Source organism: Ambystoma mexicanum, chromosome 3q, assembly GCF_040938575.1.
Source record: "Ambystoma mexicanum isolate Mex_15411 chromosome 3q, UKY_AmexF1_1, whole genome shotgun sequence".
Lineage (NCBI taxonomy): Eukaryota > Metazoa > Chordata > Amphibia > Caudata > Ambystomatidae > Ambystoma > Ambystoma mexicanum.
In genome coordinates this window covers 377,317,621-377,332,906 of record NC_090926.1, presented here as the reverse complement: position 1 = coordinate 377,332,906, position 15,286 = coordinate 377,317,621, and the positions used below count along the sequence as shown (strand labels likewise).

The following is a 15,286-nucleotide window of genomic DNA, read 5'->3' as shown; positions in this document are numbered from 1 at the left end:
GTATTTCGGGCTGAATTGGGTAATTATTGCTCCCGAGGGCTGGTCCCGAGGACGATTTGGCCCATATCAAGACACATGAAGCATTGTGGACAGGGAGAAGAGAAAGCTCTGTCGACATGACAAGCTGGAACACAATAACTTAGGAACTATTTGTCTCCTCTGATGACAGGCCCCCTTGAACGGCGTGGAACAAATGGAACTGTAGAGTCCGGATTTATAGGTACCGTCAGATGAATAAGGCCTGATCCAGGTGCAGAACACTGGAGCCCGAGACCACACTTATGTAGCATTGAGACATTAATTTCAGGTGGATAAGTTTGTAGTTCTCTTTTTCTTCACCCCTTTTTTTCTCTTTCTCCTCTATTTTCTTTTCTTTCTTGAAAGTTGGGGTTGGGATGTTAAGGCAGGGAATGTGGGGGTTATATGACACTATTACAATATGCGGCAATGTGCATGGATTTTTTTATTTTTTTATTTTTTACTTATGATTAAAAAGCAATAAGCTATGTTTAAAAAAAAAGAAATAATAAATGGTGCCCAGAGACGGTGTAATACATGTTCCATTCTGTTTTATAATGTTGCAGTAAATAAATGTGTTTCATGTTTAATGTGTTCAATTCTGCAACAACGGTGCAATACATGTCCCATCCTGTTTTATACTGTCAATAAATGTTTTTCACTTTTAATCCATATTACAAAATGCAAAGTGCCTGCAGGTTGCCACTTGCAATCTCTTGCGCCAAAACATCCTTGCGCCAAGAGGTACAAAATCCAAAGTGCCTGCAGGTTCTTGCCATGCCAATTGCGACCTCTCACGCCGAAACATTTTTTTTAAACATGTCTTTATTAACCGGTTCACATCATCAAGTCATCTGACCACCATGGTACAAACAATAAAATATATATTCACTGGCCCACCAGTCTTATAGATTCTACACATGAGCATTTAGGATGCAATTATTAATCTACATTATTCTAAGTATTTCTGCTCCGGAGTGCCCTGCGGACCGGATAGTCTTGTTTTCCCTCCCCTGTTCAACCCCCCTCAGTTTGGAACAGTATCTTGTGTCAACAGATAGGCCGTGAGGGGCTCCCAAATATTCTTTGGTTTGTGCTGGGGCCCACAGAGGGCGGCATAGTCAGTAGTGCTCATCCAAATTAAGTCCTTTAGCCATCTGGACGTTCCTGGCGGAGATGCATTAGTCCATTTCATCAGTATTCACCATCTAGCTACTATCATACAGGTCGCCAACAGTTTATGGTTACGCTTTGACACGCCAGGGACCATCCGAACATTCCGCACACAAGTGTACAAGGGATTGCATTCCCCAGCATTTCTGACATTATCTGCATTAGATTTTCCCAAAAGGATCTTAACTTGACAAACGCCCATAGCATAATTTCAAACATAACTCATTCATTGTTTTCTTACTTTCTTTCATATTCTTTCTTTATTTAGCATCTCTCCTGATGAACCACAAGCATAAAAGGTGGGGAAACACGTGTTGAGAGGCAAAAAAACTAAAAGGATATTGCATGCTACTAATGCAAAAAATAAATATTACTTAAAAAGTGAACTTGCTGGTGTGACGGATTTATTATTTTGCCTGAAGCACATTCCACATAAGTGTTTCCAAAAAGAAAATTTGAATAAATATTGCAGCAGCCGCAATACTCACTTAAGGGTGCAGCATCCAGGCAAACAACAGTTTATTATTTGCACTTAGAAATCGCCAAAAGAGGAAGTAAAAGCCGAAAAGGACTGCAAAAAGTTAAACAAAGCCCATAGCATGTGCGTGAATGTCAGAGGGCTCTGTGAAACATATCTGACACCTGGCCGACGTGGAAGTATTGTATTTATGGACCTGTGCTGGGGACATATATGCCCAAGGAATGTTTTGAGTTGTATTAGTTGCAACCGGGAGCTAAGGGCACCCGTGTGAGTAACTCCACACAACACCTTCCATTGTTTAGCACTAAATGACTCTCCAGTGTTTTCCTGCCACCTGCTTTTACATTTGGGGGTTTCACGGTGTGTGTCTGCCTGAATGATTTTGTATATAGATGATAGTACCCCTCTACAGCCTGGGGAATTCTTGATGTAGTTTAGTAGTGGCGTGGTGCGTGGCATAGCGGGGAAAGCCGGGTACCACTCTCTGAACGCTGCTTTTATCCTAAGGTACCAGAGCCTACACTGGAGCCCGCACCCCATCTCATAGATAAATGTCTGTTGTGAAACAAACACCCCGGCCGGGTATAAATCCTCCATCTGCTCGATCCCCGGCCCTACCCCAGTCCCGTACCAGGGACATGTCGCAAGTAGGCTTTAGGACTTCTTTGTGCCATAATGAGATGCCAGAGTCAAAGGGATGTCCCACCCTGAGTCTTTTCAGAGCCCTCCTCCATGCGTACACTATGCATGCCACTGGGTCGATCCCACACTTGTCCGCTACCTTGCCCGAGATCAATACCCCCTGTAGGGAATGCAGGTTCACCAATCTCCGCGCTATACGCACATGGGGTACGCACTGCGCTCCCGGCATTCAGTATTGGGTAAACCATAGTTAGGCCGCCAGGAAATAGGCATCAATATCTGGTGCACAAAACCCCCTTCCTCCCACGATTGTGTTAACCCTTCCCAATTTATGCGCAGGGCTTTTGGGTACCATGCCAACTTGATCAGTTGGGTGCGCACCTTGTGAAAGAATTTCACCCCTAGCCACACCGGTATGTTTTGGAACATGTCGAGGAGCTTAGGTACTACTACCATTTTGGCCACAGCTATCCTGCTCATAAGCATGAGTAGGCGCCTGCACCATCTGTCTACATTTTTCCTTAGAGTCTGCAGGTATTCCAAGTGACTGTCTCTGAGTAGTGATTGGGTCTCTCTACTGACCTTGATTCCCAGATATGTGACGACAGACTGTTCCCACCCAAACCTTTCGGGGTTTGGCGGGCAGGTGGTATTTGTATTGAGGGGGAACAGCGTGGCCTTGGTACGGTTTAGCCTGAGTCCAGAGGCTACTCCAAATTCCACTACTTCCTGTATCAGGGGGCTCAGGTTAACCTCTGGGTTTTTGAGGTACATAATGGCATCGCCAGCGTACACCAAGATGAGTTTGTTCGACCCCTGGATCCCCTCCCCAATCTAAACGGGTCTGACTGCGAGCTCCCAATGCTAATCAGGGCGTCCGAGCCTGCATACAGTAGCCTTACCACCCTTAGGAAGTACGCTGAGATTCCCACCTGGGACAAGACCTCAAATAGGTAGTCCCATTCCACCGAATCAAATGCTTTTTTCCATGTCCCGCAGCGCCGCAATCACCTGCCTGGATGGGCCTATCTGGACCAGAATCGCAAAGAGCCTCCTCAGGTTCAGCGAGGTCGACCTTCCCGGAATTAACCCTGATTGGTCTCTGTGAACTATCTGCGTGATGTACGGGAGTTGGCGGTCTGCTAGTATTTTGGCGAAGATTTTTGTATCTAAGTTGAGCAGTGATATCGGACGGTATGATGAGCAGTCCAGCGGCTTAAGGATTAAGGTTGCCACTGCTTCCATCATAGTGGGTGGAAGTTGTCCCGACGCAATTCCCTCCTCCCAGGCTCCTAACATGTGGCGTGCCACCTCTGAGCCCCATTCTTTATAAAATTCAGCCATTAGGCCATTGTTCGGGGTGCTTTGGATGATGGGAGATCCTGCACCGCCCTCAGTATATCGTCTACTGTGAAGGGAGCCACCAGGGCCTGCACTGCCTCTTCATTGAGTCTGGGAAGAGCCGCCACCTCAATATACTCCATGAGAACCGTTTTCGGGAGAGTGCCTCGCGTTGAGTACAGGGATTCATAGTACCAGCGGAAGACCTCTGCAATCTCGCAGGGTCTCACAACTATCCCCCCCCGTTGAACTCACTGCAGTGATTTCCTTGTGACCCCGCTCATGCCTTACCAGTGTCGCAAAGTGTCTACCGGGCCTTCCCTCCTCCCTTATCTCTATGCCATGGCTGGTTGAGCAAAATACTTCACCTCCTGTTCAGGTAGTTCATGAAAGCGATCTAGTTCCTCCTTTAGTTTAGTGAGCGTGCTCAGCATGTTCAGTCTCCCTGCCTCCTCCTCCCAATGTTTAAATTTCAAGCTCTGTTTCGGTTAGCTTTCTGTGGATCAGCTTGAGTACACCCATTTCCGTGGACAGTCACCCCACCACTTTGAAGGCCTCCCACAGTGTTCCCTTCCCAGTTACCGTACCCAGGTTCTCCCTGGAGAAGTGTCTGATTAAGCTGCGTATTTTACTCTTAAAGGCTATGTCTAGCAGCGCCGCTGGTTTAAACTTCCAGCGGGGGCGGGGCAGTGTTTTCTCCAGGCTCAAGGACCAAAAAACTGGTGAATGATCCGAGAGCATCCTCGGGAGTAGCATGCATTCCCCCGTGCAGTGCACAGGTGCGGGCACGTCAAAATGTAGTCCAATCTGGACGGGGTGTTGTTAGCCTTTGTGTGATGTGTAAAACCCTCCACCCCTGGGTGTAGCAGCTTCCAGATGTGCAGCAATTCAAGTATTTTGCAAGTATTTTAAGTATTTCCATGGCGTTCAGCCTTTGACCTCCTTCTCTCCCCTCCCATTCTGTCTATCCGAGGGTCCAGTACCACATTCAAGTCTCCTGCCCACAAAATGTGGTGTGCATGAATCTAAGCCAGAGCCCAAGCAACTTGTTGAAGAATTCGGGGTCATCTACATTTGGCCCATTTATATTAACTAATGTTAATGACGTGTTACCTGTCGAACCAGACACTATGACATACCTCCCCCCTCGGTCTATCACAGTGTCGCTCACCCGAATCCCCAGCGACCTGTGCACCAACTTCATTACTCCTGCCGAGTATGCTGAATATGTTGTGTAGAACTTACTGTTTCCCCAGCTCCTAGCCACTTGTTCATTCCCTTTACCTTTAAGATGGGTCTCCTGAAGCATGACTATCCTTGCCCCATGCCTCTCGCAGTATTGCATCACTTTCCACACTTTTTGTGGGTTATTCAGCACCCTCACATTCCAACTGATTGCCTTATATGCCATTACTGGGGTGTGGGCTTAACAAAAAGGCTAAATTGCCACATTTTCCTATACCTTCTGCTGTTGGGCTCATGATCCAACTGAGACGATAAGAACCATTTTGCATTACCCAAATCCACCATAGTGGCGGTTTATCCCCTCAACTCCCACCCTACCCCAAACTATTCCGAAGTCACCCCCTCCACCCACACTGCCCTCCCCCAACTAGCAGTGTCCCCTTCCCCTTCCTGATAACACCCCTCCTCAATGTCAGCATGAGCAACAGCCCGGAGGCACCGGACACCGTCACCCAAGTGGCCCTTCACTCCCCCGATGTTGAGAGGAGGATGGGCTACTCATTTCTCTTACTGATACGCCGCTGGGCTGATTCATTACACGTCCGTTGTTGGTGTTTCTATGCCCATCAGGCCAATGGCACTCTGCTAAAACCAGTCACACCTTTGTTGTCTGTGGCAGCTGAAGTGTTGCTGCTTCACAACTGTCTTCCTGTGATCAAGTCTCAGTCCGCACTGGGACAACTGAGCAGTAGGTCATTTCAGAAGTGATCTATGAACTTGTGCACGGCTTCTGGGATTGTGAAGAAGTAAGCCCTTCTGTTGTGCTGCACCCGTAGCTTGGTGGGGTATTGCATGGAGTATTGGCCCGCCTGGTCGCGGAGCACCCTCTTTGCTGCAGCAAATTACATATGGGCCTTCTGGACGGTGGGAGTGAAGTCCGGGTAGAAGGACACTTTGCAGTTTGCAAAGGTGAGGTCCCCAAGCTCCCGCGCTCTCCTCAGGATGGCAGCCCGGTCTCGATAATTAAGTAGTTTTGCTATCACCGGTCTTGGGTTTTGTCCCGATCTCGGGCCAGTTGCGAGATTCTGTGGGCCCTTTCGACCAGAAACTGGGATGATAGAGTTGGCCCTTGTAGTACCTCCTTAATAAAAGTTTCCATAAAGACCTCCATATTCTGCTGTGGGACCGTCTATGGGATACCCACCACCCTGATGTTGTTCCTTCTTGACCTCGCCTCAAGGTCCTCATTCTTGTCTTTTATTGCCTTCACCTCTCTCCGCAGTTCTTGTACCGCCTGTACCGTTTCATTGCTAGTGTCGTCAAGCTGTCATGACCCTTGCCCCTGGCCCTCACTTGCAAGTCAGCCTTCCAGTTAGGGCTAGGTCAAAGGCCTTAAAACCTCATCCAAGACTCTCTTGGAGTCAGTCCTGGCGCCTTTGGCGCCAGGCTCATAACCATCATGAAGACCAACATTAGAATGGGACTATTTACTTGGGTCTATTTAACTTGGGGGGGTTCAACCAACATGGAGGCACACACATAGCTCAGTTACAAGGAACTGAGCTATGCGGTCTAGTCTTTTGGGTGTGGCAGGCCTGGCACTACTTTACCTGGACTACTTTGGGTGTGGCAGGCCTGGGACTATTTTACCTGGACTACTTTACCTGAGACTATTTAAACCGCACCCAAACAGCAGAGCATGCTTTGCGTTATTCTGCTGTGGGCAGCGTAACGCTCACCGTGTCCAGTTCTTTGATACCAGTTTACCTGAAACCAAGGACCTGCAGAGAGAGAAAGAACACTACGAAACTTACCTGGAACAGTATCCTGTCTTCAATCCATCGCTGACTTCAGTTCCACTCACCTGAAGGTACAAGCTCCATCATCTGGCACCGCATGCATCCTGGAATACCATAATCTGAAAAGAGGAGAAAGAAAGACAGCATTAGTAAGCGTTTACTCACGTTTCCTCCCGAATGAAGAAAGCCACACACTTCTTACCTGGGTAATTGCTGGAACATTACGGCGCTCGGCGAGGAACATCGCAACCTGCAAGGAGAGAAAAGACACAGGTTAGCAATATAAAAGGCGAAACAGCACAGCGCATCGCGCATAACTCACAGGACAGCATCGCGCACACCAACCTTTCACCTACCGGCCCATGCTCATCTTCAAACTACATGACAACACCAAAATACCTTTCCATACCTAAAAGGAAAGAAGCAAGACATTATTATTCGAACTAAGAGGAACATAAGAACTGCATATAAAGACTGTAAAGCAGCAAACCTACGGAGTCGCAGCAGGCCTGGATTCCCACAGGGGGGCTTGCACCAGTGAAGGAACTTGGTCGCTGCTCGCTCCCCACATCTACGCGCCCCTGCCATGAGGAGCGGGACGGAGAATCCACCTTTTACAATATTAAGGTAAGGAGAAGGCCCAAGGGGGAGGAAGGAGTTGAGGCCAAGGGAGGTGGGAAAACATAAAGACAATCTGGTATTGAATCCAGCTCTCCTATATTGCAGACCCATCTTTAACCAGAGGCCTTACCAAGGGACCGTGAGAGGGTTCAAGAGTGCAAATCATCCAACCAGGGCTGGGTGGCGTCCCTGTGGATACCAGGTGAGCGTAACACAAGCGTGCTGACCCTAGTTTCCACCTCATAGGTTTTGCTACCCTCTTTGTCAATTCGTTCCTGCATCCTGTCTACTTTGTATGTCAAACCATCTAGCTTGGTGTTGATGGCGGCAAAGCCATTGTGCATTTCTGCAAGGTACAAACTCAGCTCCGACTGCTGGGGCAGTTGCCATGGCTGGGGGCACCGAGGGGGCTGTCTATCCGTCCCTGTGCATCCGTTGATCTTCCTTGTGGGTATATGGGAGGCGCGTCTGCCTCTTATTGCCCATTCCCAGGTAAGTTCTGTGTGGCAGCAAAATCGCAGGTGCCTGCTCACTCACATTCTGCAGCGATGTGTGGTTGCCGCCTCAAACATGAGGGTAAGGTCCCCTTCTGTTCTTTCTTCGTTCCGATCCCCACTATGTGTGGGTGCTGGGGGCCCAGTGTTCCTGTCGCCCCCCCTTAGGGCCTTCTATGTTGTTGGGCCCAATGGGGGTGCTGGATCTTTCCTTCCTTTCCACCACCGAAGTACCTCGCTCCACTGCGCACCTGCCGTAGTGGTTCCCCTATCCCAGCGCCCCTGAGTCAGTGGGGGAAGTGCTGCGCAGATTCCAATCTTTACTGTGCTTGCTGCAGTTTCTGTGGTGTGACAAGAATACTCGCCGCCACCTCTGTTGCTGTCTCCACAGTGTGCGCACCTCTCTGTTGTCTCTTGGTGCCTCTTGTAGTGCTGCCTGATAGCTGCCTTGCCGTGTAATATGCAAATGCCCGGGTTCTGAGACTTTTAGCGGGTGCTCCAGATTGTCTTCTCCGCTGATGTTGCTTTCCGGGTCCCCCATTTTGCCCCCCTGCTGAGCTTCTTTCCTCCGTATTATTGAACCTGAGGCTACAAGCTTATATGCGCGTCACCACTCAGACATCCGCCCACCTGCCAGTGATTCCCCCCTCCACTGGCCGTCATGGGGTGCTCTTGTCGGTGTTCATCTATGAGACAAGTCCCTCGCCACGCCGCACAGGCCGGGATCTGTCTCTGGGCACTCTCCTCACTGCTTAGGCCCCCCACTGCTGTGGGGATTAGGGGATGGTGGAGTCCCCTGCGCGGAGGTCATGGCGACCTATGCTTGTTTCCGGGCTAACACGCATGGCACTTACTTGTGTGGCCCCCTGGTCTCTGCTGCGGGGGCCTCTTTCAGCGGCCTGCCTCCAGTCTTGTGTCCTGATTTCACCAGCACTCCACAACAGCGGCTGATGCTGCCGATTCGCTGCCTCCTCCTTCCCGGGGCCTGAAGTGGTTCACTTTGCCTTGCTCCTGCTCCCTCCGACACCCGGCGGGATCACACTCTCGGTCCTCCTCGCCGCCGACCAGCGCCGGTCCTCCTCGCTGGGGCTCCTCCTCGGGGCATGGCCTGGGACGCTGGGTCTGGAGTCACTGCCAGTCCCCACAGTATGCAGGCCCAGTGCCGGCACTGACAGTCTGCTTGTGCCACCCTTCTCCGGCTCGGGTGCCGAGATGCGCACAGGCACTCGGATACAGTTAACTCCGAGCCATGCTCTCGGCCTCCCGATGCCCTCCACGCACCTGCTCGTCAGTCAGGTTGTAGGGGTCCGATTCTCCCCAAACTTGGAGCTCTGCTTCTCCAGCCTTCCACACGTTTGACGCAGATTAGTCCTCCTGTTGATCCGGGCCGCGCGGGAGCTCACAAGAAGGCGGCCATCTTGGCGTTGGGATCTCTACAGGCCATCTTACACCAAAACATCCTTGCATCGAGAGGTCCCTGCGCCCAACTGGCTGTGTCTAACTGGGCACACCCAAACGGGACCTGCGGTGAAACGGTTGTGCCACAGCGGCGAGAGCCTAACCGGCTGTGCCGAAATGTCCTGTCCCGTGCACCAAGCCCCTTGTGTTCTGCCTGGTCTCTTGGTGACTGTTGTGATACATTGCACGACCCCAACTAACCAAATTTAAGCAGCACGGAAATGGAAAAAAATGACTGGCTGCAAGAATAACATATGCCCAGGTACTTTCTACACCCATAGGAAAATTAAAAAACTGGCGCACATGAATATACGCACAGTACGGGTTAGCTTCAAAGTGAGAAAAGGGCTGGCCACCTCAGGCCATGTTGCTCTAAGTGGTCTTGTAACTTTTCCTCACTTATTAGGCACCATGGCCTTAGGGGGCTGGCCTTTTCCTCACTTTGAAGCTAATCAGGTGCGGTCCTTGTTACTGCATGGATGAGAGACCCGGGTCACCAGTGTTTGTTCACGCTCGATGTCACTGTAGCTGTAAAAATATCTATTTTTTGTATTATGTTTAAAAGATTGCAGGCTTTGAGAACTCCTAATGTGTTTAGTTAATGTACCTATGTGACTAAATTATTTGCAGAGGATCACACACTTTGGTTAAGCAGCGTGCTACAAGGCCCTTGTTTTATGGCCTTTCTCTTAGTGACTTTTGTGATACATCGCACAACCACAACTAACCACATTTAAGCAGCACGGAAAAGGGTAAAAAATTATCAGCACCCCATACCAAAAAATCAAAAACTGGCACCCATGAATATACGCACAGTAAGTGACCATGTATTTTAAAGTGAAACATACAAATGTAGCTCAATTGACCTTCTCCTTAGAAGAAAGTGTGCAAGATAAAATTGCATTGGACTTTTAAAAAAGTAATGAACACCAGAAAAATAACCTGAGTGAGGAAATCTTCCAATAAATATGCTGGCAATGTATAAAAGGTGCGCACCTTTTAAACCCAGAAATCTTTAGTGAAATATTCCATGGAAAACAAAATACCAATATGAAGCAAGTGCTTGTGGTCTTGTGGGTAAGCGTCTGCACTGGGAACATGACAACCTGAGTAGAATCCTGGTATCCAAATACTTGAGCAAGATTACCATCCGCCCTTTGAAAAAAAGTTACATTGTCCAGCAACATGTGTCCTTTACTGGTGCCCTTAAAAGCAGCCACGATCAGGGGAAAATAACTGCACCAGTGTCCAGGATTGCAAACTCTATTGCCACAACGTGGGCAAATACTCATGACTTACTTGCCCTCTCATCATTTCCCCTCCTCACACCCATGTCTGGCTTTCAACAATACTCTGCTTTATAAAGCTAACTTAAAGTTCACATAACATAGTGTCACTCAAATATATAAATCCCTATAGAACTATGTTAGTCAAAAGTATACAATTGTGCCATTATTCCTTCCCATCTTCACTGTGAGACTACACATACCAGAATGCAATTCCGCGAAAGGCAAAAGAAATGGTCACTGAGTGCAAAACTTTCACAGACTGACAGTAGCACGGTTAAAAAAGAATCTGGATGCCGGGTGTTATGAGATATTTAAAACTAAGAAAACGCACAGTATTCAGGACTGTGGACTGTCTGCCATCCATGCAGTAACCGGGATGGACCCTGCTTAGTTTCAAAGCAAGGAAGGATACAGCCCCCTTAGGCCATGTTTCTCTAAGTCGTCTTGGAAGGTAGGCTCATATATTAAGCAACATAGCCTTAGGGGGATAACTCCTTTCTCACTTTGAAGCTAAGCAGGGTTCACTCCAGTAACTGCAGGGATGGGAAGCCCACTGTTGCTGTAAAAATATAAATTTTTTGGTATTATTGTCTGGGAGACTTCGAATACCAGAATGCAATTCAGCAAAAAGGCAAAAAATTGTCTCTGAGTGCATAACTTTCAAGGACTGACAGTAGCACGCTTTAAAAAAAAGAAATTATTCAGAGGCTCATTTGGTCGCCCATCCATGAAGTATCCGGGACTGACCCTGCTTAGCTTCAAAGTGGAGCTGACCCGGCTTAGCTTCAAAGCAAGGAAAGGGCGGTCCATTCCGCCAAGTGGTCTTGTAAGTTTGGCTTATTTATCTGGCAACATGGCCTGAGGAGTCTTGCCCCTTCCTCACTATGAAGCAGAGTCTGTCCGAGTTACTGCATGGATAGGAGACCTGGATGGCAATTGAGTCACTGGTCATGGACAGTGATTTTTCACCCCTGATGTCACTATAGCTGTAAAAATATCATTAATAAAAAAATAAATTAAAAAATGTAACAGCAGGTATTGAACTACACATACCCACGGTTATCTGTAATCCTTTGTAGCCACGAATATAGCTGCAAATATCGGCAAAATGGCTGAAATAAAATGCTTTCCTGCCCCCAAGCACCTCACCAAGTGTCCCCCTCATCTGTGCCAGATCCCCCTGTCCCCATATGGCCTCCTCACCTCCCCTGCCCTCTTCCTTTCACCCCAGAACAAACGCTGCGTCTGTGATGCAGTATGCTTTCAGATGTCGGCTATTCATGACTATAGCCGAGGTTATAGAAAGCTTTGTGCTGCAAATTTGGTCCCTGGACCCCCTCCAACTTCCAAATTTCACTCAGTGCCCTCTAGCCATCCCCCGCCACTACTCTGATGGCATTTGCATGTTTTTTGACCTGCAAATAGCGTTTCATTTTCCCATAACCTCGGCTATAGCCGCCAAAATCTCTTGTATAGAGAGAAAACCAAGATGGCGGTTGTTTAATTTCTGAAAACCATGTTTCCACAATGCACCATGGGAGATATCTCTATTTTTGGGGTAAAGGGGGCACACCCTTCCCTATCAAAAATGTAAATAGCTACTGCACAGAATAACCCCAAACCAAGCAAAGCACTCTTTTGAATGCTTCGTGCCAAAGTTGTTTCAGACCTGATCCAAATCCGTCCACCGGTTTGGGCTGTGCGCTTGAGGAAAAATGTACCTTTTTTGTCTATGGGAAAATTAATGGGAAGTAGGCTGCACTTTTGGAAAATGTTTACGCTTAATGACTTTCTTATTTTGTAATGAATCATTAGAACACTTTGCAGTCTGGGGGGCAAGCAGACTTTTAATCACTTTTGAAATTTCGGTCAAATATGTTATTCGAATCAAAAGTTATTAACAATAAAATGTTGAGAGGTTCCCATGTGTCTCCGACTCACCTTAACTATAATATACATAAACACTTGATCTAACCAAAAACAAGACCGTAAGATCCTCCCCTGCAGTCAATCCAGTGAAAGGCATAAACTGGAAATGAAATTGGTAAATCTCGCCCACAAGCAACAAGTTCAACATTTGCGTCATCACCAATGTTAAGCGGCAAGACCATAGCCACATTTTCTAAAGGAGGGACCCACCAACAAGGAAGAACGCTGGGATTTAACTCACCATGAAGGATGCTCGGTTCCGATTTTGTGGCTGCCTCCAGATGATAATTGTTGAGCCAAAGATCCCCAGTAGCACCAGGATCGCGGAGGTGATGCACCAGGCTCTGACAGAGAGAAGGCACTCCAATCCCACCGTGGCCACCACACACGTGACACACACCAGCACAGCTAGTAATGGAGCAATGAACAGATAATAAGGGTACACAGTGGTCAGGGAATAACTGACATAGACTGTATAAGAGGAACTCCATTAGGAAGCAGCAAGGACATCTACGATTCTACAGAAGTAGTCCCAGATATGGGGAAAGCAATGAGTCCCGAAAGATGCATCACAAAAGCCTCCCATCCTGCCAACCTTTCACCAATCCTCACCTGTATGTTTCCTGTTACCAAATGTTCAACCTCTGCTGCATAAATAATCATTCCCTTTCTACATGCTTGATAGCCTTAGCAGATCCATTGTGATAAGATTTGCAGATCTCCCCCGGCAACCAGATCCACATCTCCCTCCTTACTCTTTGCAAACCCTTGATTATTCCAAACTATGCATCATTGCACACCAAGTTAGTATCCCATCTGAAGCATCTTAATGATGTGGAAACAGTTTTAATTAGTCAGAGAATACTAGCGATTATAGGCGCTGCTCCAATATTATGCTTCTCTATTCCTGGTGTTAAATGCATCAATCTAAAGAAACACCCTGCTATTCTGGATTGATGTCTCCTGCTTCCCGCCATATTCTTGATGCTCCACAGGCACAGTTATTCTTCACGCCCACTGCAGACCTTTCTCCGTTCACCTACCTATGACAGTAACGGTGTATGTTACCAATGCGGACGTTTGCTTGGTGGGTACTGGAGATGGGTGGAGAAAGGATCCCAGGCTAATACTCTGATCCAAGATGCCTCCCTTGGAATCCATATCAGGTTGGTACCTAGAGAAAAGAAAATGCTGCAGGAATGGGTTGAGAAATGCATGAATGTGCTGCTACAAGGAGGTTGTAGTACATGAACATGGCCATGAACTTTTTTGGTGGGTAATAACTATATTCTTAATGGCCAATCCCGGCACCTGTGGAGTCTCCAGCTTCACTGATTTTTTTTTTTATTGTGTCATAGTTGAGACTAGTCAACCTCACACAGTCAACAATAAAGCTTAAAAAGGATCAAACAGTATGAAAAATTACATATTTTCCATATGTTGTAAAAAATGAATCATAGATCAGTAAAACATAATTCATAGATCAATAAAACATTACCAATCGTTCAATTATCACTGATTAAAAAGACAAAACACTACAAAAACCTTCAGGTAATACACATATGTTAAAGGTACCCATCCCATCAAATAAAAAAAAAGTGCAAATTACCACGCAAGGTTCATTAGCCCAGCCAGATTCAGGAATTTTACAACTGCGATTGTGAGCCAGATTTCATGGCCAGATACAAGCCTATCCAAAAATTCTGCAGTCAATAGACAGGTATCATCATATAAAAAACTCCAAATACCTCCTGCACCAGATAATTTAATGGAGCACACTGAATTAACAGTTGCTTTCTCGATTGTATGACATCTTTTATATTGTAAAGGACACACCACATCTGTAAAGATTTATCTAGAATGCACCATCACAATTTCCCCAGTTAATAAATAAATTAAGCCTGAATCGTAAGAATTAGGTTTTTAATTTTTTTTAGGAATTATGGGATACTATCCATTGGTTTATCTCTTTTCGATAAGGATTTGTGCAATCTATGGGAGCATTCTCTTTCAATAGTGTTTATCCAGCGAAATCACAGTATTTATACCTAAGGTTAGGTTCTATACCAATGTTTCAACCGTCTGCTGGCTTTCATTTAAAATTGCGTCTGCCTGAATCTTGAACTTCTATACAGGTCCCCACGTGATAGAAAACATAATGGGCCTCATTACAAGTACACCGGTCCGGAGTTAACGCCGCCGGTAAAACCATACCGGCACAGTTTCCATGTCCGCCCAATCATGACCCGCGGCCCCGGAAATAGCACCTCCTCAAACCGCAACCACGGAGTAAAGGGTCCCGTAAAGTCCACCTGCACGGAAACCCCTCCGTTACCGGCAACACGAAACACCGCGAGCATCACAACTAGCGCGGACATGGAAACACCGTCAGAAAAATGGCGTTAAAACGTGATCACGGTGGCGGTACCGCCGCCACCGTGAACATGACATTAAACAGTGCCTGCTGAACAGAATCAGGGCACAGGTGCACCAAATCAGCCCAGCTGGACCCAGCAGCACACTGGGAGCCCACAAAAGGGCCACACCCAGCCCAACACAACACAGAACTATGCAGGCAGCAGCTATAGTAGCACTTGGACTGGGCCTACTTAACCAACAGCCAGCACTGCACATGATGGCAGTAATGGTGCAGAGGAGGAGGCGGAGGCGGAGGAGGCACAGGCGCCAACCAGCCAACCCTGCACTTATGGCAAACCCCATTGTGCAGCCGACACAACCCCGCAGGCAGCCTGCAATACCACGCATCAGGGCCTCACCCTGGAACCTTACCCCAGGACAGATCCACACACTATACCGGCTGGACCGCCCAACAATCCTGTACATCACTGGCATTAT

General features: G+C 47.6%; 1 protein-coding gene across 1 annotated transcript in view; it reads right to left on the bottom strand.

Annotated features, from left to right (window-relative positions):
- Window positions 1–15,286, bottom strand: part of LOC138447980 (cationic amino acid transporter 2-like) — a 167,335-nt gene that overhangs the window by 47,805 nt on the left and 104,244 nt on the right. The window contains exons 8-10 of the mRNA XM_069604507.1: window positions 13,474–13,604; window positions 12,672–12,838; window positions 6,842–6,889 (exon numbers count right to left, since the gene is read on the bottom strand). Coding sequence (XP_069460608.1) covers window positions 6,842–6,889; window positions 12,672–12,838; window positions 13,474–13,604 — 346 coding nt within the window. The remainder of the gene's footprint in view (window positions 1–6,841; window positions 6,890–12,671; window positions 12,839–13,473; window positions 13,605–15,286) is intronic.